Source organism: Nomascus leucogenys, chromosome 9 (assembly GCF_006542625.1).
Source record: "Nomascus leucogenys isolate Asia chromosome 9, Asia_NLE_v1, whole genome shotgun sequence".
Taxonomy (NCBI): Eukaryota; Metazoa; Chordata; class Mammalia; order Primates; family Hylobatidae; genus Nomascus; species Nomascus leucogenys.
Genome location: NC_044389.1, coordinates 95,769,201 through 95,794,838, shown reverse-complemented (window position 1 = coordinate 95,794,838; position 25,638 = coordinate 95,769,201). Strand labels below are relative to the sequence as shown.

At 35.3% G+C, this 25,638-nt stretch overlaps 1 protein-coding gene across 1 annotated transcript in view; it reads left to right on the top strand.

Annotated features, from left to right (window-relative positions):
* The window catches only part of MALRD1 (MAM and LDL receptor class A domain containing 1), a 682,931-nt gene that overhangs the window by 464,777 nt on the left and 192,516 nt on the right, over positions 1–25,638 (top strand). The window contains exon 32 of the mRNA XM_012499583.2: positions 19,472–19,629. Coding sequence (XP_012355037.2) covers positions 19,472–19,629 — 158 coding nt within the window. The remainder of the gene's footprint in view (positions 1–19,471; positions 19,630–25,638) is intronic.

Below are 25,638 nucleotides of genomic sequence, written 5' to 3'. Positions count from 1 at the left end.
GGAAACCTACAAACTACAAGAACACATTGATACCCCATTGAAGGTGGCAATTGAGTGAAATCCATTTGTAAAAGTTTATATGGTTTATTGGTAGAAATGCAACACCTAAAGATTTGATTGTCTTCCCAGAATAATGGGTTTGACAAACCAAAAAATGCTTACAAACCATTTTAGCAATTTTAGACTAGTCACTCCAAGATTTTTTTTCATAATTTAAGTCATTTTGAAATTTCCCTAGTGATTCATGGAGTGCCTAGTTTTAAATAATGGAAGATTTAAGGACTCAGGAAGGACCAAGTGGTCATCTGGGTCCTCCATGGGTGTACAATTAACATTGAATTTACTTAATTTTAAATAACACATTTGTTTCTTCATTTCAGGTGTATAGCACTGTTTATTAAATAGGTTGTCATAGATAATTTGACTTGGGTCAATCTTACTGTGTTCACTTAAATTGCATATATGATATGGTTTGTATGTTTGTCCCCTGCACATCTCATGTTAAAAGGTAAACGCCAGTGTCGGAGATGGGACTTAGTGAGAGATGTTTTGGTCGTGAGGATGGATTCCTCATGAACAGCATGGTGCTCCACCTCTGGTAATGAGTCCACATGAGAACTCATTGTTAAAATGTGTCTGCGAACTCCCCCTTCACTCTCTTGCTTCCTTTCTCACTATGTGATACAGCAGGTCCCCTTTTTCCTTCTGTCATGACTGTAAGCTTCCTGAGGCCTCACCAGAAGCCAAGCAGATACTGGTGCCATGCTTATACAGCCTGCAGAACCATGAGCCAAATAAACCTGTTTATTTTTTTTTTTTTAATAAATTATCCAACCTAAGGTACTCCTTTATAGCAATGCAAAATTAACTAACACAGTATCTTAACAATTTCAGTACTGGCTGACTTACCACGAAAATCTGCAACAGCATTTCCTTGGCATTCAATTAATTCTTGTTCTACTTGATATTGGGTTAGCAATTTAGGTGCCAATCAGTTTCTTCATTAAAATTCTGAGAATTCTTACCTAGTCAAATGATGGGATCTTAAAGTTTTCAGAAACCTGTACTTGTTAGAGTCCTTTCCATGAATCCCCTCAAAGACAAAATATTTTAGGCTTACAGTTGTTTGTAATGGCTTTCAGGAAAGTAACAGACTGAAACAATTAACTATCTACAGATGACAAGACTTAAAATGGCCATGGCTTAAATATCTTATTACAGTTTATTATAGTGCAACTGGCAAGAAAATTTTGTTTTTGCAACATAAAATAATTTAAGGTAATAACTAGAATTATGACTAATTATACTAGAACTATCAGTTTCCTTGGAATTTTATATAATTTCTCAAACACGTATTAATAACATATCATACAATATAACTGAAATAAGGTTTAGATTATTTTACAATGTTTCCCATGCCATTTAACATGTTATATAAGCCTAATTAGTTTTACACCTCTCTTTTAATAAAGAGAAAGAAAAAAATTCTTTTGAGATGTTTCTATGGCCTGTAGGAAAACTCCCTAAGTTAGTTCAAAGTCAAAAGATCCTAATTTAGACTTTGATTTTGGGAAGTCATGAAAAATAAGAGGTTTTAAATACTTGATTAAAATAGGATTACAGGGCACTGTGAAACAGTGCTTACTCACTTAACTAGAGTGATAATTAAAATATTTAAAGACAAATACAGAAGGGTACATAGTTATAGGAAAGAAAAACCTTAGTTCATTTAATAAACAGAACTCACTTTTCTTAAGAAATGAAAGATCCTATACAGACTGCATGAAGCGTAGGAAATTATCGATAAAACACAGAATATTTGTTATCTAGGTCAATTATCTAAAAGGAAAGCCTTTCACAATTTTCTACTAAAAGCAGACCAATACTCCAAGAAAACCTTGTTGTTTTAACACAGAGGATCAAATTCTTGTATCAGTGTACTTTTGATATAAATGCTTATTTTTTTTGGAAGACTTAAAAATAATTCCCTTCTAATTGCAGCCAGTTTGATCACACATAAAGTATCTGTCCATTCCATCTACAGTACCCTTACGTCCATTCAGTTTTTGTTTTATACTTTTTTCTTTTTCCCATTTTGAAACAGCCATTTCTTATGCTTTAGGACAAAAAAAAAATCTTTTTTATTTAACAAACAGCAAAAACACAACTTTATAGCTTTTCTTACCAAAAGCATAGCTTACCATCTTTATATACTTGGATTTAGAATGGTTTTTCTCATTAGTTCTAGTAATTTTAGTTACATGTATCAATTCAAGTAATGAACTCTTAGTGACCTTAATTTACAGGGAACACTGGGAAGCAAACAACTGAGGTATATCACACCAGCTTTCTGTAGACTGGCAAATCTATGAATCATAATTTCTAGAAACGTGCTTTTTCATAGTACACTTTTTTTGGTATGACACAGAACATGTGTACTAACAGTTTAAACCACCTTTAGTCTCTGTAATGAGAAACTATAGAGGAGGCAAAATTTTATCTATGTCCTTACAAAGTTTTTTTTTAGTAGGTCACTTTAAATGGTTGTTTGTACAGATTTCCCTTAGCCTCAACTTTCTCTTGTTTTTTATTTTTTTGTCTTGAGACGGAGTCTCACTCTGTTGCCCAGGCTAGAGCGCAGTGGCCCAATCTTGGCTCACTGCAAGCTCTGCCTCCCGGGTTCATGCCATTCTCCTGCCTCAGCCTCCCGAGTAGCTGGGACTACAGGTACCCGCCACCACGCCTGGCTAATTTTTTTTTTTTTTGTATTTTTAGTAGAGATGGGGTTTCACCATGTTAGCCAGGATGGTCTCGATCTCCTGACCTCGTGATCTGCCCACCTTGGCCCCCCAAAGAGCTGGGATTACAGGCGTGAGCCACCGTGCATGGCCAACTTTCTCTTCTTGCCGATAAGAACGTTAAAACCAGCTAGTATAAGGATATCATTCACATGGGAATTTTAGATTACTTACATCTATTTAATTCATTTGTTTTTATGATTATGCTTGGATTGCTTATGAGGTTGAGACATTAAATAACTAGCTATCATCTTAAATTATTTTCCTTGCTGACAAATTTTGTAACATAGAGATAACATAAGCTTGTTTTACTAATAAACCTAGGTAGAAAAAGTTGTGCATCTGAATTATATCTAATGTTGAGAAATCTAGAGATGTACCTGCTTTAATCAAACACACACACTTTAATTAGCTTTTATTTACCAAAGAGTATCCTAGATCATGTAAATTTGAAAATAATTTGTGTTAGTTTCTATCTTAGAGTTTAAAGAATATCTAATTTACGCAAGTGCTCATTTTTTTAAGCCAATGTAACAGAGCTCTTTTACAATTTAATTTTGGCAATCCTGTAAGGTGGTAGAAGAATACCACACATACATAACATATAGACAATTAGACAAAAATATATAGACAGAAACATTTCTTAGAGCTTTTATTTGAAAATTTAAACCATGTTTCAAGTACAATAATATGAAGCTCACTAATTTATTAAAGATGTGGAGTCAAATTCTTTTTCTTGTCCTTGGAACAAGATTGCTTTCCTAGATGACTAAATATTCTACTAATATTTGTGGGGAAACTTATAAGATTTTTTCATTTGTTCAATTTTCAAGTATCTTCTCCTCCTCCTTCTGCTCCTCCTCCTCCTCCTCTTCCTCCTCTTCTTCCTCCTACTACTCTTCTTCCTCCTCCTCATCTCCTCCCTCCCTTCTTCCCTCTGTCCCTTGCTTACCTCCCTCCCTCCCTTGCTTACCTCCCTCCCTCCCTTGCTTACCTCCCTCCCTCCCTCCCTCTTCCTTCTTCCTTGTTCTTTCTCTTCTCCTTCCCCTTCTTCTCCTCCCTCTTCTTCTCCTTCTCCTTCATCATTATTATTTTCTCTATACTTGCATTTTAAAATGATATTTATGAGGTCCTACAGAAGACAGGGTTAAATTTTTACATCTTAAAGTCACAGAGCTTAAACTTTAGGCTTAAATGCTGTAGTCTGCCTAAACCAAGAAAGAATGGCATAGCTAAAAGCCCAGTTAAGACATGATGGACATGACAAGCACTTAAAACAAAAGTAAGGCTTTTTATGTCATCAGGGGTTTAAGATGAGGGGTTTTAGTTGACTGAGTAATTCCCCTGAGTGAAGCAGGATTGAATAGAAAAAACAGAACTAATTCTAACAAATGTTTTTCTGAAAATGATCCAAATATCAATTGGATAGATTAAGACTGTAGACTTTTGGGGGCTTGACTTGAAACTCCCACTACAGAAATATGCGTTTTTATCTGAGAGATTGGTTGGTTATTGTCCTGGGAGTCAAGCCCTTAAGTACTTTCTCTAGCAGGGAAACATTCCAGGCCAATGTGAGTGCATTCATCAGATGGCTGGTGAAAACATGGGCAATTTCTTTTCCAGTAGCCTGGCTGTTTACGATAAAGGCAGAAATCTCAGGGCACAAGGTTCTAGTTTGAAATCTCTCAGTTTGGGTTTTAAAATACAAGGAGGACCTTTTAGTCCCATAGATACAAAGACATGCATCACACCTTTTCTAAAGAGTTTTCTTGCCATAGCCAATGTAACTCTAAGTTACCTTTCTTTTTTTTTTTGAGACGGAGTCTTGCTCTGTCGCCCAGGCTGGAGTGCAGTGGCGCAATCTCGGCTCACTGCAAGCTCCGCCTCCTGGGTTCACGCCATTCTCCTGCCTCAGTCTCTCCAAGTAGCTGGGACTACAGGCGCCTGCCACTACGCCCGGCTAAATTTTGTATTTTTAGTAGAGACGGGGTTTCACCATGGTCTCGATCTCCTGACCTCTTGATCCACCCGCCTCGGCCTCCCAGAGTGCTGGGATTACAAGCATGAGCCAGTGCGCCCGGCCTCTAAGTTACCTTTGATAAAGTTCACCCATTTCTGTAGAAAAACACAGATTCTAGGTCCATAGTTCTTACATATGAAATCAGCTGGTGTTCCAGATTGGGGAGTTCTAGATACCTTGGATACAGATGAACCTACAATTTTATGTAGTAACCTTACCTGTTGGATCCAGTCCAGTTTAGTTATGAAGTTCAGTATGAGCCTGGGCACAGTCATATTGAATAATTGTTCAAATAAAATCGGGGAGCTCAAAACACAAATTCGAGGAGCTGAAATCTAAGAGAGAACTCACCCACAGCCTTCACTTGGTACAAGAGAGCAATGGACATAATGGACTCAGCAAGTACCTTTGCTTGGTCACTTGGCGCTTCTAAGGGTCGTGGGAGGTTTCCTCCACATCCCACTTCTGACACCAAACTGTTAATTTAGACAAATTAAATTTAGCAGAGTTTATTTTTGCAGATATGATTTATAAATCAGGTAGCAGTCAGAACCAGAAAAGGTTCAGAGAGCTCTGCCTGAGTTTGAGCAAGTTTTTATGAGCCAAACACAGAAGCACTTTAGGGAATCCCCTGATTGGCTATACTGCTAGGCATCTGCCTTATTTCGGAATGTTGTGATTAGTTGCCTGCCTGTGACTGGCTGAAACACAGCTGCTTATGATTAGCTGAAGCTCTGTTGTTTGTTATACTCCCAAGTTTTATTATAGTTTGTGTACATACTAAGTTAGATTGTAGTTTGTTTTGCAGAAACTCAAAGAGACAACCTCAGGCTAATGGCCTCCTGCTAATTTAATTTAACAACATTAACATGGCAATCTGAATATATCAGCAATTTCAATGTCCATAAATGTCTTCTGAATTATCATGCAGAAATTATCATTTCTGTTTTATAATTTCCATAGAGAAAAACCAATGACATTCTTAATTTTATATTTTCTTTATCTTTTATATGTTTTTCTTATATAATGTCAAAGTTGATATTTTATTATTTTTTGAAATTACAGAGTCTCTACTAACCTGTGAGATAGTATTTATGATAGTGTGATAACATCTCTATAATGACATACGTTGCCTTCATAATTAATTGTACAAAATAATCCAGATCTCTATTTCCAAATTTTGTATTATTTGTTACAGGCTCTGCATTTTCAGGTAATGGTGTGAACATTTTTTTTTCATAAATACTAAAATGCAATTATCTTTGTCAGCGGACAGGTACTTTTCTTAATAAAATGTTTAGTTGTTTCACTAACAGTCATGTTCTGAAACTTCCTAAATGGAACAAACTTTGACTTACTACATAATTGGTTTCAATTTTAGTGTCAATTGCCATTCATGAATCACTCACAACCACAGTGACAATTATGACCATCAGCACTGTCAGTGCAACACTAGTCATAAAGTTGATTTGCTTTAGATGTTTTGCTTTTATAATGAATTAGACAGCATTATCCCTATAATGCCATTTGGTGTATGTAATGCAGGATCTCACTTTTTAATGATATATGAATGTATCTCAGATTATTTTAAAAGCTTTCTCTCTTTTTCTCTCTTTTCTTTGACTTGCCCTAGAAATATCCCCTTCATGTTTACCATTACTTAAAAAAATGTATATACTTACTCTAATTTTCTTTCATTGTCAAAATTTTTCTTCAGCATAGTAAAGTTTTGCATAATAGCATTTATCTACACTATGAATATTAGTTTTTTTATCATTTTCATCTATTGTTGCCTCTTTTTCTTTTCCTTTGACTTTTCTCCTATTATGCCACCAAAACATATAAGCATGAGGTGAAAGGAGATTTTATCAAGGAGAATGACAAACTATTAATAAAAAATGAACAGTTATTAATATTGCTAATATTTCCTCTACTCATTATATACTTTGAAAAATCTTTAGTATCATCTTTTAAAAATAACTTGGTTCTAGGCTGGGCACAGAGGCTTACACCTGTAATCCTAGCACTTTGGGAGGCCATTGCAGGAGGCAGGAGGACTACTTGAGCCCAGGAATTTGAGACCAGCCTGGGAGACATAGTGAGACCCTGTTGCTACAATTTGTTTTTATAAGGTAGCCAGGTGTGTGCCTGTAGTCCTAGCTACTTGGGAAGCTGACGTGAGAAGATTGCTTGAGCACAGGAGGTTGAAGCTGCAGTGAACTGTTATCATGCCACTGCAATGTAGCCAGGGCAACAGAGCTAGGTGCCTTCTCAAACAACAACAACAAAAAACTGGTTCTGATATTTTCTAAATATTATATTTGTTCAATGATTAAGTAAATAGTTTGGAAAGAATGACTATTAAACAGTCTACTTTCATACAAAGCAAATGAAGAGGGGTTCTTACAGTTGCTATTGTTTACCTCTTTTTAAAGGAATAACATATAACTAAAGGTAGATCATTGTTATGTCCACCTAAATAGAGCATGTCTTATTGTCAAAACTGGTGTGACCCTTTGTAGCTACTACTCACTGAGTGTCAATCACCATGCACCTGGCTGTGAACAGGCTTTTTCATTTAATCCTCACAACAACCTTGAGTCTTTCACGGAAGAGGAAATTGATGCTCAGAAAGGGTTACTAACTTTCCCCCAAGTACACAGAAGGCACTTGTTGAACTTAGCATTGAAACTCGTGTGTGTCTAAAGCAAAAGCCTATATTTGTAACCACTGTCCTTTAATGTGGATTTCTCAAAACATCCCAAAATGTATAAAACTGATGACATAAAAATGGTAATTGATGGTTTGTTTTCTAAAAAAAAATGCTGCAATTGATATCATCTTTGTCATTGCATTTTGTCTACCAAATGGCTCAAAACAAGTATGTTTCTTCTATCCTTCTTAGTTACTCTAGTTGCTGTTTTCTTCCTACGTATCAGTGTCATTTCTACTTTCTTCGTGTCTTTATTTCACTTTTTAGAAATACAGTATTCTACTCCAAACATGCAATGCTATCAAAAAAGAAATCCAGGTGACTTCGTTGGCTGATAAGCCTCAGAATGTGTCTTGCAGATTTAGTTTTCTTAAAAGTTTTCTGTGAAAAGGAATAAATGATAGCCATTGTTTGCTTGTTAACCACAATTAGAATAAAAGTGTTTCTCTGTGAAACCGTAGTGAATGTTTAGGTTAGGGTCCTTCCTGTTGCTTTTATTTTTCTCTGAGACAGGTTTTTTACCTTAGTGATGTTTAGACAACAAAAACAAACCCTGATTATCTACAGCTGCTCTATATTTCTCCAGCTATTCGCCCCGTCAAACAAACAGTAATTTTCATTTTGCTGCCAAAAAGCAATGCTGGTCTGCAAATATGAACCCCTTCTATTCAGCCACATGTACCATCTGAATCAGATACCCAATCAAATATTCTTTCCTTTACTTTGGTATATTTGTCTACATTTATTTAAAATATTTCCAAGAATACTTAACAACTGTTTCAAGCACGATCCAAATGATGCTTGCTTGCTTGCATTTTTTGTTTATGTCAAAGGTATTATCTGTGAAAAGATACTGAGTGAAAAACATGTGAATGCATCAGTTCATTTGGAATCTTGGAGGTCATGATTAAACTCTGAATATGTAATATGAAAACTTTTCAAATGAATTATTTCATCATTTTATAAGCATCTAGACACCATAATTTCTCTAAAAAGAATCTCCTAAATATGTATTTATTTACAGACTCTATTTCCCGGTAAAATAATGAACTACTTAACCATTTCTGTCTTTCCAAATTCTTGCTTCCTTGAATTTATTTCCTTTAGTGTCCTTAAACTGTCACTGTATCACCACATCATACTTTTTGTCTTCAAGCATCACAGTTCTCTCTGACCTTAACCAAAAAAAAGACAAAATGAAATAAACTTAGTCTAGATTCTCTTCTAATGATTATTGTTTTCATTATAAATATATTTTAAATAACCATTCCTCATGTACTTTGTATCCTCCCTGTCACTATCCACACCTTCCTTGGTGCCCTTCAGTCTGTCTTTTGCAAAATATTATTTCTGCAACTAATAATTATTGGTCACTCATTCTTGGTCATTGATCTAGATAGTGTAAAGATAATATTTTACAAAATGCAGTCTCTGTCCTCTTCAATATATTCTAGTTCTCTTCAAGGACTTTTATGATTTTTGAAATTGTAACAACCTGATTCTTGCTATTATATGTATTTAATACCACTAATCAATCACTTATTTCCACCTTTGAGTTCCATACTATCATTTTCACACTAGGTAATTGTTAGTACCTCCAAGTAACATATTCAAACGTAAACTTGCCTTCCTTGCAGAAAGCCTCTTCTTCTCATGACCCCAGTATTTCTGTCACTGTCATCATCATTGTTAACACTGTTAATTCTCTCTCAATTTCAAATTCTGTCAGCTCTCTTTCTCAGCTGATTATGTTTTCATATCTTTGCATTTTCACATCTGTCATCCATACTCACTTCTGGGCTATTGTAGATAAGACCACTCATTTACAATGCAACTGTTCTTCTGAACGAGGCCACCCTTCACATTGATGCAAGATTAATATTTATAATTGGTGACTCCTGGTCCTCCAAATAATCAGAGGCTCTTCATTGCCCTTCAGTTTAGCATCAAGGACTCTGCATTCTTCTACAAATTGTATTTTTCATTTTAATTCTTATGTTCTTCTTCTACAAACTGAGTTCTTGTACCTCAAAAGTACTTTGGGTTTTATTAATATCAACACTTCATTGTACCATTGTTTTGGTATGATTTGTAATTTTTGGCTGATAGTAGACACTATATACTGGGTAAAAGGAACTGACATTAAAAGGCCATTAGTGTGAGGTTTTTAATGTTTATCTGACTAGGACTAAGATTGTATTTACTGTTTGTTATAGCTGTAGGTGTCAGAAGGTAACATTTCCTCTGGTATCCTTGTCTTTGTCTTCCTTATGATAGTTGAGTTTCCTTAGAAGCTTCTTCTTAAATAAAGACTGCAAGATGGCCTGTCTTTCAGTGGTAGTACCCCATTAGTACACACCTTTTATGAAGTTTTTCCTCCTCCACCAAATTTAAGCCATCTTTTATTTGTTGAACTATGTAGCATTTATGATCTACATCAATATCTGGTATTATATGCTCCCAATAATCCAAATGAGCTGTAAATTATTATTATCCCCATTTGGTAGATGATAAATATGAGACATCGTAGGGATTAATAAATTTTCCCAAAGTCACAAAGCTTATAACTATCAGTATTTGGCTTTTAACTCAGGCAGTTTAACTCAGAGCTTGTCTTTAAAACAATACATATTATTAGCTTGTATTGTAAGATTATTTTGGATTTGTTTCATATTTTACCAGTCTTATCTTGCACATCATTCTACATCCAAATGAAAGACATGCTACCTTCTCTATAGTAGTTATTCAATCAATAACTTGCAATTAATTGTCTTATTTCCACTGGTAGAATCATCTTTATTCTCTAAATTTCCCAGGAGGGTAGCACTAATTTGCAACTATGTTCTAAATACTTTACATGTAGTAGATCATTTAATTTTTACCACAACCCCATGAGGCTAAAGTATGTACTATAATTATCTCCTATTGCTTCTGAGTCCTAGAGAATTTAAGTAGATTGCCCAAGGTCACATACCTAATAAGTGGTAGAGTCAGGATGCAAATCAAAGTCTAGAGCTCCAGTGCCTTCAGACTTAACCAGTGGACAATCCTGCCTGCAGTTCTGCCCATTACATATTCATGAAAATAATGTGATAATATATTTCTCAGTTTCAATGAAAATAACTATTCTTCTGTTCTTACTTGCTTTCCACACTCCTCCAGGTAAAATAGATCTGAAATTTAAATGAAGTCAAAGCTCTTTTATAATAGTGACCACTTATCATTTTCCCTAAATAAAAGCATCTATCATTTATTAGTTTTGCCTTCCTGCATGACCATGAAACAAGTTTTACTCGTAATCTCATTTGCAAAACGAAGTTACAGAAATGTTATTAAGTTAATTCACGTTTCCAAAGGCATCTTGACAAATAAATGACTCATAAAGAGGTTTTACAGGGTTCTTTAAATATGAGGATGCAGAGATTCAGAATCTCTTGTCTCTAGCTGTAACTTACAGGAAATGGCAACGAATTTCACTTATATATCATCTTCCTGTGATTGAGGTATTCTTGCTGCTAAGCATATTAGGAGCTTTCAAAATAAGATGACTCTACCTTGTGTTGGCATGCCACAACCAGAAGCTTCATTTTTGTATCAGATTAATGCATACTGCGGGGGGCGCATGGGGGGAGTTTATGATATTGATTTTGATGATAGTTAATAGCATTAAAATGAGGCATTCTGGTAAAAAAGTGTTTTTATTTAAAGAGGCAATAATTAGTCTCAAAAGAGATTAACGCCTAAAGCATAACTTATTGGAGCGAAATATAATTTATGACATTTAAAAGAAATAGTCATTGTATCACTAAAAAGCAAATCAAAATAATGTAATGACAGACATTTTTATCAAATGCTATGAGAAAAATTCATTCGCCTCCAGAAACACTACATCTATGTTTTCCATTCTGACAACTTTGAGGAAACTTTGTTCTCTTGCTGGCCATATTTACATTTCACAGCCTTTAAAAATTTCAGATGTGAGCTGGGTACAGTGACTCATGCCTGTAATTCCAGCACTTTGGGAGGCCAAGATGGTGGATCACCTGAGGTCATTAGTTCGAGACCAGTCTGGCCAACATGGTGAACCACTGTCTGTACTAAAAATACAAAAAATTAGCTGGGCATGGTGGTGCGTGCCTGTAGTCCCAGCTATTTGGGAGGCTGAGGCACAAGAATCACTTGAACCTAGGAGGCAGAGGTTGCAGTGGGCCAAGATTGTGCCACTGCACTGCAGCCTGGGAGACAGAGTGAGAAAAAAAAAATTGCAGATGCATGTTGGAAATCTGGGAGAAGAAAATAAAAGCACAAAAAGAGATTGAGAGCATTTCACCTGATAGTCATTAGACACCCTTCTATTGAGAGTGAGAGACAGGCAGAAATTATGGAGGATGCAGAGGCAGACTGAATAAATCTGACTCTGAAGAATGGAGCTTTTGCTATTTTAAAGAGGCATAATGCACAGCATTTTAAAAAACTATTAGCCAGCTTTATCTTATGAACTGGAAAATAAGAAAAAAAAGTCTAAAATTGACTCAATTTAAAGCAGGGATTGAATTCAGATCACTTGAAGTGAGAAATTGTCTTTTATTATTTTTCCTTAGTGCAGTAAGTATGATTTTTCTTATGGCACTGAAGCTGTCAAAGCATACTTTTCCTTTATTTTATTTTTTAAATTGTATTATTATTATTATTTTGAGATGGAGTTTTGCTCTTGTCATCCAGGCTGAAGTGCAATGGCACAATCGCAGCTCACTGCAACCTCCCGCCTCCTAGGTTCAAGTGATTCTCCTGCCTCAGCCTCCCAAGTAGCTGGGATTACAGGCATGCACCACCATGCCCGGCTAATTTTTTTTTTTTTTTTTGTATTTTCGGTAGAAACAGGGTTTCCTTATGTTGGTCAGACTGGTCTCGAACTCCTGACCCTAGGTGATCCGCCCTCCTGGGCCTCCCAAAGTGCTGAGATACAGGCGTGAGCCACCGAGCCCAGCTAGCTTTCCTTTAAAAGTATCAACTTTTTTTTTAACAGAAAAATGTAAAATTGATTACCTTATAGTAGAATGACTCAATGAAACTGTTTTAAAATCTCAATAGTGTAGCTAATCACATCTAAAAGACAAATTAGAATTTTTTACTCTCTGCTGACGTCAATGTGAAAAATTGTCCATGAAGCATAGTGATTGATTCTGAATTTGGCTAATATATATTTGGTACTCTGATATTAAGTAACTATTATGATTTGAGCATAGTACACTTTGATGCTGAATTTATACTATTTGACATTAAGCAGCTACAGTTTTCAAAAATGTGTGCAATTTAAGGAGGTTTTAAGGTAAAAGTTGAATATTAATTGGAAATCTCCATTCATTGCCTAATTGTAGCTAATTAAGATGCAAAATATAAAATCTGTGCCACAGGAATCTTAAGAACTTGTAATCATCAACTTACACAAGCAAAAGTGAAGTATTAAATGAAAAGTGTCCAGAAAATATTTGGTGTCAGTTTGGGAGAGGTAAAATTCAGATATGTTTAATGAATATAATATTCCAGAACACTACACCTGGTAGTATTTAATTAAAGTGTAATCGATTTTACAAAATTAATTGAATGCATTCTGATCTGAATATATGAAAGTTAAGTAGCTTTTGAAATGGCAAGTAGTAAGCTGTAAAACAGTCCAAAATCAAACAAATAAACAAAAATTCTGCTTCTATAAATAGCCGTCCTGTGAATGTTGTTGATCTTTTCATAGAGTCATATAAATAAAGCGAGTTGGTTTAATGATTTACCATTAAATTCTAAATATGCTGTGGCAGTTCAGACATTTAAGCTTTATTATCTGCTTTAATAAGTTCTGGACTTTGTGCAAGAGGCTACATTGACCTTCCCCAAGGATTTTACTAGATTTAAATAGGTAGGTCTCAATGAAGCAACTGAAAGTTTATAAATGTTTGAAAGTGGGTCTAGTCTGAGCTTGCTAGATAAAGAATGAGTCTATTTCTGAAAGTATAATTCAGTGTAAGGTGTTATAACATTGAGATACAGTACATAGTTTCTGGATAATTCATGAATTTCTATTAATAATTTCAACAGGCTAAGCAACTTTCATCTTTATGATTCTCCAAAAAACAACAACAAAAAATATATATATATGGCATCACAAAAGTTCATCCCTGTTATAAGGTCAAACTTGGCCGGGCGCGGTGGCTCACACTTGTAATCCCAGCACTTTGGGAGGCCGAGGCGGGCGGATCAAGAGGTCAGGAGATCGAGACCACGATGAAACCCCGTCTCTACTAACAATACAAAAAATTAGCCGGGCATAGTGGTGGGCGCCTGTAGTCCCAGCTATTCGGAGAGGCTGAGGCAGGAGAATGGCGTGAACACGGGAGGCGGAGCTTGCAGTGAGCCGAGATTGCGCCATCGCACTCCAGCCTGGGCGACAGAGCGAGACTCTGTCTCGGAAAAAAAAAAAAAAAAAAAAAAAAAAGGTCAAACTTAGATAAGCTAGAGTTTCAGAATTAAAAATTGCCAAAGATTAAATTTGCAGTGGTGTCCTCTAAATTTCTAGGTACATTTTTGCATTCTTAAATTTTAAAATGGATACCTTGGCATGTATTAATACTTCGGCTAAGATTCAGTTTTCTGACTTTTGTGTTAGACTGCACAATTTTGTAAGACCAAAATTGAGTATGCAAATTTGAAGATGTTAAGTGGGGATATACTTTGATAACTCAGCCCAGAGTCACTTAATTAATAATTGGGATGGTTAGCTTTGATATTGGGCCTTACATGACATTGATTGTCCTGTGCCAAAACAAATATGCTGCAGTGAAATGGTGGATTATCATTCCCAGTGAATTAATTTTCTTTACATTGTGTTTCGTGATATAGCCCTAAAATGCAAACATTAGATTGTATAACATTTCTTTCTATGAAGTCATATCTTTGCTAAACTGGTTTTAGTAGTTGCTGTCACAAAAGTGACATTTACTGGGAAAATGTGGAATAGGAAAAGAAGGTGATGTTCAGTCCGATTTCAAGGTTTGGGAATTTGTATAGTGCCCAAAAGACACACCCCGCATTAGAAAATAACTGTGGCTATTTAAGAAAGAAATAATACACATGTTATTGTTTCCACCTGTGTGCAGTAATTTTCCAAGTACCTGCAATGTTGTTAGAATATTTTTCAAGTACTTGAAATGTTGTTAGGTACCAGGCTGGAAGAAATATCTCAATTTTGTTTTTTTAAGTACTTTTCTTTATTAGTAAATTACTGAGACTCTAAAGATGTTGTGACTTGAGTTACTTTAGGAGCCTGTAAGTTATTACAAAGGATGGAGCATTTGGTTAGACTTAATTCAGGTTGTTGTGGAAACTTAAAATTGGCCTTTTATAATTAAATATTGGACTAAAAGTATTGAAAAGAAATATCTGAATTAATGAAGTTTCAGTGTATGTATGCAATTGGAGGAATAAATTTACATAAATACAAATTTTAAATCAGAATTCAATTCCTAACTTTGCAAAATTGGTTAAATTTCTGTCAGTGAATCCAATTACTAATTTACCTACTGCTTTAAATATTTGGCTTTCAACATCAGGTTGACACTATAACATGGAAAAAGAAATATTTAAAGTCTGAATTAAATAGGATCTGCTTCTGAGATGGAAGTACATTAGTTATCATTATATATGTTACAGTATTTGAGAACTGAACTATAAAATAAAAATAATTCATATAAACATATTAGTTATTTAACTATTTGGGACAAAATCAAGGCTATTTATTCACATCCAATATAGGATGAATATATTCCATACTTTCAATTAAGCCCTACTGTACATGAAAAGTTATTATAGCTCATTGGATTATACCATATTTTTCTTACTGAAGATAATGTTTTAAAGTTGGTCTGATAAAGTGCAGTCTAAATGCGCTAGAAATTCTAAAGTGTGTAAAAGGCAACAGAATGTGGAGAAATCCAGATGTTCTTATTTAATTAAAAATACCATGGATTTAAAGAAAGTACATTTTTAATGAATAAGCCACTGTTCATAGTAGGTTTGACAGGTGCTGTCTAGGTATATTGGCTTTGCATGCCACCTATGTTGTGATTTTCCAAATAAGAAAACAAACAAGCAGTATTTTTGGAACAAAATGTGAAACTTAGAAAACTTTTTTTTCTGTGGCTAAATTAAGTAATGGGTTCAATTTTCCTAACTCAGTATTTGGTGGTACATACAATATATTTCACAGGACAATGAGGATGGAAAACAGCTTACTGATGCTACAGGAACGGTCCAAGTTGCTTTCATGTGTAATCTTTTGTACTGAAAATTTTGCTGCAATAATTCTCAGACAAAGTTCCCTGCTTATCTTACTGACATAAAATTAGGCCGGGCGTGGTGGCTCACGCCTGTAATCTCAGCGCTTCGGGAAGCCGAGGCAGGCGGATCACAGGGTCAGGAGATCGAGACCATCCTGGCCAACATGGTGAAACCCCATCTCTACCAAAAATACAAAAATTAGCTAGGCTTGGTGGTGCACACCTGTAGTCCCATCTACTTGGGAGGCTGAGGCAGGAGAATTGCTTGAACCCGGGAGGCAGAGGTTGCAGTGAGCCAAGATCGTGCCACTGCACTCCAGCCTGGCAACAGAGCAAGACTCCATCTCTAAATAAATAAATAAATATTTTATTGAAATTTTCTTATTTTGCAGCCTTTATAAAGGGGTGTTGCTGAAAAGAGATATTTTCAGTAAAATAGCTTTTTTTAAAAAAACAGATGCAAGTTATTTGCATCTTCCAGTCCAGCGTGTAAGGAGCTTGGAAGACATCATTCCTATCATCATAGAAGGAAAGGTGAACCAACTGAAAATCAACTATTCTTTTTAAATTCATTAGAGAACCGAAGTCACAGGCAAACCACTACCCCCAACATTGGACACGCAGAGAGCCAGACACAGAGTATCACAACTTACCTGGGCAAGTAGCCCATGAACAGGAACTCTTCAGGGACAAGTACTGGTGGAGGAATCCTAACTGCAACCGACAGATTGCTGCAGCTACAATGTGGACAAGTCTGAGAGATAACAATATCATGAGGACCCAGCCCTTGGCAGCCCAGACACTTTGGTGAATGTTCCCTTCAGGAGCTCTCCCACATTCTCACAGCAAAGATGAAAGAAAAATCCCCTCAGTTTTCAGCAGGGAAAAGGGGGAAAGTAGCCATTTTGAAATATTCCTAGAGCATTCTGTTCTTAACAAGGTCTGCCTTCAAGAAAAACTATTTTACCAGAACCTAACCAACCTGGGGGAATAGGAATACCCAATTATGTTGAGGGAATAGTTGAAAATACTCTGTTTTACATGGGTACTTGTGCTACCCGTGAAATGGGTTAGTTATGTTGTTACGTAGCTGCTTATAAAATGGTATGATGATATTTGACAGAGGATTTGGTTTGGTAGTTATAATGTATATTGCAAATTCAAAGTCAGTCCTTAGAAAAAGAATGTAAAAACAGAAGATGTAAAATTGATATGTTAAGAGAGGATAAAAACAGAATCATGAAGTGTTCAGTTAAAATACCAGAGAAGACAGAAAAAAACAGGAGAGGAGGGGAAAAAAAAAACACAAAGGTTAAGAATATGAGAGTATTGAATACAAAATGAAGACAAATATGGTAGATGTTATAAATATTAGTCCGACTATATGAATAATTACTTTAAGTGCTAATCATCTAAATTCACCTATTTGTCAAAATAGATGCAAACACAAGACCCAACTATATATTGTCAGTAAGAAACCTACATTTAATATAAACACACAGATTAAAAGTAAAGGCAAAGAGAAACATATACCATGCTAAGATTAATCAAAAGAATGTAGAAATTTAGATAAAGATGACTTTGGAGCAAGGAAGATTACAGGAATAAAAAGAAACATTACATAACATTATGTAGTAATAATTAGATCATTACTCCAAGAAGACAAAACATAGAATATGTTCTATGTACATGGATAGGAAGACAATATCTTGTAGACATCAGTTCTTCCCAACATGGTGTATAAATTCACTGCAATTCCAATCCCAAGTTATTTTGTAGATATTAACAAACCGATTCTAAAGATTGCATGGAAAGGCAAAAGACTCAGAATAGCCAAAACAATATTTAATAAGAATGTATCAATATTGGCTCAATAATTGTAACTAATGTACCACACTAATGTGAAAGGTTAATAATACACAAATGGTCTGTGGGAGAGGTATGAGGACACAGGAAACTCTCTACTGTCCTCTCAACTTCCTTTAAACCTAAAGTTGCTCTAATAAATTGTGTATTCATTTTTGTCATCTTCTATATTTTGAAGGACATTGCTGAAATGTCCTTCAAAATAATGAAAAGACAAAAAGCCAGGCCATTAGTTGGTGTGACATGGTTCTCTAATTCTCCTTTGCAGTATATTCCAGCCACTTCAATTTTCAACTGTATTCAGTTTCAATTGTATTCAAGGGTATAGCACAAGAGTATTCCTTGAACCGAAGAATTAAATGCTGGGAGATAAAGGTAAACTAATACATATGCTGATTATATGAAGGGTACTCAGTTGACCTGATAACAAGTTTTTTAAAAGAAAGGCTTCAAAAGAGAAGCCTGTTGGACCACTAACTCACAAGTAATGCTTTAAAAATACATATCTGAATAACAATACTAAAATACCACAAGAAATCAAGAATACTTTTAAATATAAAATATTTTAATAGCCTCGGTTTGGAACTAAAAATAAATATTTAACTGAAAGAAAAAATACACACTCATACACATAGATAATATATAAATGTATATAGAAAATATTTTAATATATATTAAATATATATGATCAAATTATATATTAATATATGATAGATAAATGTATTTAATTATATATTTTATTTAATCATATATTATATAAAATATATGTGTGTAAATATATATATCATAAATATAAAAAATATATGTGTGTATTTTTTCCTTAAGTATTTATTTGTAGTCCCATTCAAGACTAATATATTTTCTATATAGTTATATATTTTATATATGATGTATAATTAGACTATTTATATCTATATAATATAATATATAATATTATATATAATATAAATATACACAGGAAACGACTGTCCTCTCAATATAATGTTATAAATACTATATATAATATATATTTATATAATATGTAATATATTATATAATTAAATATTATTATAATATATATTAATAGTCTTGAATGGGACTACAAATAAATATTTAACTTAAGGAAAAAATGCACACACGCATATATAGATTTTATATTTACCTACCCACAAAGGGGAATGGTAGCTATGATGAATTTCTGACAATGGCAACAGAAAACAATCCAATTGTGTTTAAATGCAGAAATCTTTCACATACTAATGCATTTGAGAAGAAAAGAAATAGTGTATTACTCAGAAAAAGCTATTGTAATGACTCTCAGAATCACATTTCACTTGGCAGTTATAGCCATTCACTACTACCCTGGCCAGTGTGGGAATCAGAGCAACTGAAAATAAGATACAATACCAATCAGTCCCCAGTACCTACTCTGTATTTGCTGTATACACAGCATACAGAGTATTTTATTGCTGGAATCTGACAGGTTTAAGCAAATTAGGAGAATAAGAATATACCTTCATATTCAAAACCAATATTTGATTATGAGTCACTGGCTCAAGGGAATTTTGTGAATCACATGATCATAGTGACACTTTTTTGGCTCAGAAGAATTAAATGTTATTGATATATGACTCCCAAAATGAAAATGAGTTCTGTTTGATTGTGTGTATGTATAAGGATAAAAAGATATCTGTTAATGGTTTAAACATGTTCCGACTCATGCGATATTATAATTGCACTGAAAAAAATTGTGTTAATCTATTTCAAGGTAGTGGTCAGCACTTCCTGTACGTCAACTCATCTGGCTCCAAGGAAGGATCCATTGCCAGAATTACTACCTCCAAATTCTTCCCAGCAAGCCTTGGAATGTGTACTGTTCGGTTCTGGTTCTACATGATCGATCCCAGGAATATGGGAATATTAAAGGTACAAAAGGAAGCCAGAGATTTATGATCACTGAAATATGCATGACATGTTTAAACATTGTCTTCCCTTGTCTTATTTGTATTTTTGTTGATCTCACCACCAGTGCTGATGCCATTAATTTCTCATTTCTTTCTGGGGCAGTGGGACTTTGGCAAGCTGTGCTGTCACTCTTCTTAATCTCATTCTAGGTTTATCTCACTGACGGCTGCCACCTGAACTCAATTATGTCACATGCTATTTAAAAGATTATCTGGAGATAAAAGAGTTTGAGCAGATTCCACATGTATCTTCTATTAGCAGCTTAGCTAGGGACAGTAAAGAAATGTGATGTGATGCATAGTGGTGAAGAAGATAATTTTCTCCCCAAAATTCAGTAAAGGAAAAGCAAATTTGAGACTATAAGTATATATCAGCTCACAGTAAAATCAACATGCATGCTCTATTTTTAACTAATTTAAAGCAATAATCTGTACCAAATGCAGATACCTTTAATGAAACAAGTTGCTGCACTTATACTTTTCATTCTATCAATGAGTTTTTCAATCATCATGAACCAATTTTAAGATCTTGGTTTCTAATTAAATGATTACATATCAGCACACCACACCTAGTGTTATTAACTTATAATTACCCAATCCTGTTTTTTGAATAAATACAATTGGGATTTTTGTCTTTATATCAAATATGGTCCTCTGTAAATAATAGCAGCTCTTATTAAGTTCTGCCTTATATTTACGTGTATTATAAACACTCTGTGGTTATCAGTTTTAATTATCACCTTCACCTGATGAGGTAAGTATATTTTTCCCAATTTTACAACAAAGAAACTGAGACTGAAAGAGGCTTAGTAACTTTTTCAACATTTCACAGTCAAAATTCTGATTTCAAAAATCTGATATCTTTTTTTGGTGGGAGGCAGGGAGAGACAGAGTCTTGATCTGTCGCCCCGACTGAAGTGCAGTGGTGCGATTTCAGTTCACTGGAACCTCTGCCTCCCAGGTTCAAGTGATTCTCCTGCCTCAGCCTCCTGAGTAGCTGGGATTACAGGCATGCATCACCATGCCCAGCTAATTTTTTGTACTTTTAGTAGAGATGGGGTTTCACCATGTTGGCCAGGCTGGTCTCAAACTCCTGACCTCGTGATCCACCCACCTCAGCCTCCCAGGGTGCTGGGATTACAGGCCTGAGCCACCATGCCCCCCTTCTCAAAAATATGATATCTGTTACCCAGTTTTGTTTCTCAGATTCTCTGTGGTCAACCAAAGAAGTCAGAAGAGAAACATGGGAAAATCAGAACGTAAAAAGGCCTTATCAATTCTAGACGTCAACAGAAATTGAAACTCTTAAGTAAAAATCTAAACATGCAAAGAAAGTTGAGAATTTATCTTGACTGTACAAGAATGTTTTTTCAAAGGAAGCCAGTAAAACAACAGAGAAAGAGGTTCATTTTTAACAGTTTGGGAGCACACGAATAAATGCAAAGCATGTAAAAATTTTAAATTATTTTTCATAGTTTTTACATCTAATCGATGAATATTCAATAGATTAGCCTATTGCTTATGCTAAATTTTATCCAGTGTAATTTATAACCACTGAGCTTCAAGAAACTCCACAACACCTTATTTCTACTGACATTATTAAACACAGATTGCTGCAATTGAAGAGGACACTAGTCTACAGTTCTCATCAAAGCAAGCATCAATGGAAAGGCCACCAGACCTTTCCATATAATGTAGGCAGATTTCAGTCACTTTCTAAGAAATTGTTGCTACCTCAATTCAAAAAGACCACCCATGTGTTCTTTAGCTACTCACCAGCTGGACCTTCAGTTCCTTAGTTACCCAGTTAAATGACCCTCTGTGTTTAGCCATATTTCTGTAAATAACCTTTGAAATAGAAATAGTGACCTCATGTATTGATTTCTGATACTTGACTTTGGTGCTTACTGGTTTTTCGAACCAGAAGGCAGCAGTTAAGTATAATGATGCTTTTCTACTCTGGGAAGTTTTCGGAGAGGTCTACTAGAAAGAATAGTGGCAGGAAATTGATAATCAGCATGTAGCAACGGTCTTGGTGGGTGTATTAGGTCATTCTTGTGTTGCTGTAAAGAAATACCTGAGACCGGTAATTTATAAAGGAAATGGGTTTAATTGGCTCACAGTTCTGCATGCTGTACAGGAAGCATGGCACCGGGCATCTGCTCAGCTTCTGATGAAGCCTCAAGAAGCATTCAAGTATGGTGGAATGCAAAGTGGGAGCTGTCACAGGGTGAAAGCAGAGGCCAAAGAGGGAGGCGCTAATACTTTTAAATGACCAGATATCATGAGAACTCACTCACTATCATGAAGACAGCATCCAGCCGTGACGGATCTGCCCCCATGACCCAACAGCTCCCACCAGTCCCAGCCTTCAGCATTGGGGATTACAATTCAACATGAGATTTGGACAGGGTCACATATCCAAACTATATCAGTGGAGTTGACTGCCACAATGACTTTCTTTTACCACGTGCATGGGTGACCTCAGTAGGGCCAATCATAGGCTCCTCTAAGCATTTGATGCAGAGGAAGAGAGTTATTTCTCTTTCTTTTGGATTCCAAGTTGTAGGAACATAGGCTAGGCTTGGGGCTGTTGGAGGCCATCTTTCCCCACAAAGAGAGAGCGATTGTTTGACAAGCTAACACACGGGGACACAGAGCTAAAGAAAGGGGAAGAAACAGAAAGGTACCTGCTCTGTTTAAACTCTCAATCCCACTTTTTCTGCACCAGTAGAATTCTCCTTTTGTTACTTGCTACTGAAAAAGCCCTAACCATTACAGAAACTCAGCAAAAACTGTTTTCATAATGTGGCCTTATATCACTGATGGATCATAGCAGCTGGGGCAAATCTTATTTTCTCAACTATTGCTGTGGAAAATCTTGAGTTATTCACAGACTGAAAACCTTCCTAAGCATGCAGTAATTTCACATGTGGAGGAACCAATGAAGTGGAAACCCATTCTCCCTGTTCTTCGGATTGAGGCTTTCCATTAGCATGCTTTTCTTTCACCTGCAAGTTTGTGCTTTCTTACAATCTCTAATTTGGGTATTATAGTACTGCAGGACCACTCCTTATAAAGGAGATGTGGACCAATGTTTGTAACTCTATTTTTTACAAATAATTCATGCCAGTAGTCCAATTAATATAATCTGAACTTGTGGTGGGAAAAAAACTTTTTTCTAAGTAAAAAAGTCCTTTTTTCCCCTCCTCTAATAATGTTGACACCATAAAAAAAATCTTAAAAAAATAAAATCAATGATCATATCTACTGTTGGTGTGGATGTAAAGAAACAGATATTCATTGCTAGCTGGACTATCAATTTGCAATTATGAAGAATATTTTGACAATTAAAAAATTTATAATTTTTATATTATTTGCTAAAACATTTTACATCTAGAAATTTATTATAATGAAATAAAGATAGATATATATGCTATTTTATTTATAAAGTTTTTGTTGTTGTTGTTTTTTGAGATGGAGTCTTGCTCTGTTGCCAGACTGGAGTGCAGTGGCGTGATCTTGGCTCACTGCAACCTCTGCCTCCCTGGTTCAAGCAATTCTCCTGCCTCACCCTCTGGAGTAGCTGGGATTACAGGCAGGTGCCGCCACACCCAGCTAACTTTTGTATTTTTAGTAGAGATGGCGTTTCACCATGTTGGCCAGGCTGGTCTTGATCTCCTGACCTAGTGATTCGCCCGCCTCGGCCTCCCGAAGTGCTGGGATTACAGGCGTGAGCCACTGCACCCGACCAAAGTTTTTTTTTTTGTCTCCATGTTTACCCTAGTAAATATTGGAAACCACTTAAGCATCAAATAGTAGGAATTACTAAAATATAGTACATTCGGTCATACAGAAACTCTGTAGAACAATTCTGTGAATGAATAATTAGTGATAAAAAGAAATGTTTATGATTCTTTAATGACCTAAGCGGATTGTTAAGGAATATGTACACTAGTATGCAATTTTTAAAAAAATACCAAATTTTGTGTGAAAATGTGTATATGGCTATAGATATTTACCTCATAAATATATGTGTATATATATATATATACGTATATATGTATATATACACGTATATATATGTGTACATATATGTATACATATATGTACGTATATATATATACATGAGAGGGAAAAGAAATAAGTGGAGAAATACACACTACAGTGGTTAAAATAATTATTTGTATTTTTTGAGATGAAAAAGTTTATTATTTTGCAGTCTTATGTATTTTATAATTTTTCTACATGAAACTTGTATTAGCTTTCTAATAGAAATTACGTATTTCTAAAGGGTCTTCATATTTCGAAGGGTTGAGAGACACTGCCCCAGAATGTGCCATAAACACATGACCTCTTGAGTTAATAATAGCAAATGTGGCTCCAGAGTACATGGTAGATTACAATTGTCTGAAACTATTTCTTACGTTGATTATAGAAACCCTTCAGAGGGGATGTGGAAAGAAAATACCTAAGATGAATTTTCAGAGGCAAGGGTTTATGAGGCAATAAAAATAGGAATGCATTCTCAAAAGAGATTCCAAATTGTAGATTGTGGGAGTTTGTCTCCTTGTCAGCGTAAATTTTCTGAAATCTCACTAAAGTTTATGCATTCCCTGCCCTTCCAGGATCTGCTCTGTATTCCAGAGAACTACACTTCCCTAGCTCCTTTGCTTTCTGCCTTCCTAGGTAGGTTTGGTCAATGGAAGGCACCCATCAAAGACCTGAGGACAGGAAGAGAAGACAAGCCTTCCTCCTCTCTCTTCCTATTTTGGATTGAGTCTCTAACTGTACCTTATCTGTGACTCAGCTTCCCCCAATTAGGCCATGCTTCCTTAGTTCCACCTCCCATAGAACACGCCCCCAAATTTTTCTTTTTCTTTTTTTTTTTTGTTTTAATTATACTTTAAGTTTTAGGGTACATGTGCACAACGTGCAGGTTTGTTATATTCTTCCAGCAGCTTGACTTTAGTGACATTTTTCCTTTGTGTCTCTTGTTTTAGGGATGGAAACATTCTACATATGGTAGGTTGCATCATAATTTCCTTGCTGATTTCTCATCTCTTTCGTAACCTTTGTAATCAGTCCCCTGTCTCTCTATATTAAACTTCCTTTATTAGAAATATGTTAGAGTAGTTTAGCTACTCTAAACTTGAATTTGTCTGATGTAAGTGTGCACTGTAAAGAAAACAGAAATCTTTTGATGCTGTGACCTTACAAAATAATAAAAAAAACTTGAGTGACAGTCAGCTTCAATTTGTCCTCATTACATTAACTTATTTCTGAATAAGGTTCTAGTAGGTGATAACAGAAAACAGGTAAACAAACAAAACAGATAACTATGAGACCTTCCATTTGTCATACAGCGCTGGAGCAAATAAGAAAGTTTCCCATGATAATTACTCATCACCTGCTGAGAGAGGCATTTTATATTGAATGGTAAGAAAGCCCCTCTCAGAAAGATGATATTTGGATTTAGAGTTGAAAAGCAAGAAGGAGCCAGCCTTGTGACTATCTGGAGAAAAACTGCTCTAAGCAGGGGTTGCAAGTTAATGAAAAAGCTCCCATGTAGAAATTTCGAGGGCTGGCATAGCTGGAACAACATAGACAAGAGGATAAATAAGATTGAAGATGTAGGAAGAGACCAGGTCATTTATGATCTTGTACATGATAAGGAGACTCAGTTTTATTCTAAAAATCATGGGAAGCTATTGGAGAGTATTAACATGAAGAGTAGTTAAAAATATGTAAAAGGGCTGTTTGGCTACTATATGGGAAAGGGCTGGAATCTGGTGGGTAGGAGGAGGCCAAAGTGAAAATGAAACTTGATATCTTAGTTCTTTCAGGTTGCTATTACCAAATACCATTGACTGCATGACTTATAAACAACATAAATCTATTTCTTATAGTTCTGGAGGCTGGGAAGTCCAAGATCAAGGGGCTGGCAAGTCTGGTGTCTTACCAGACCTTT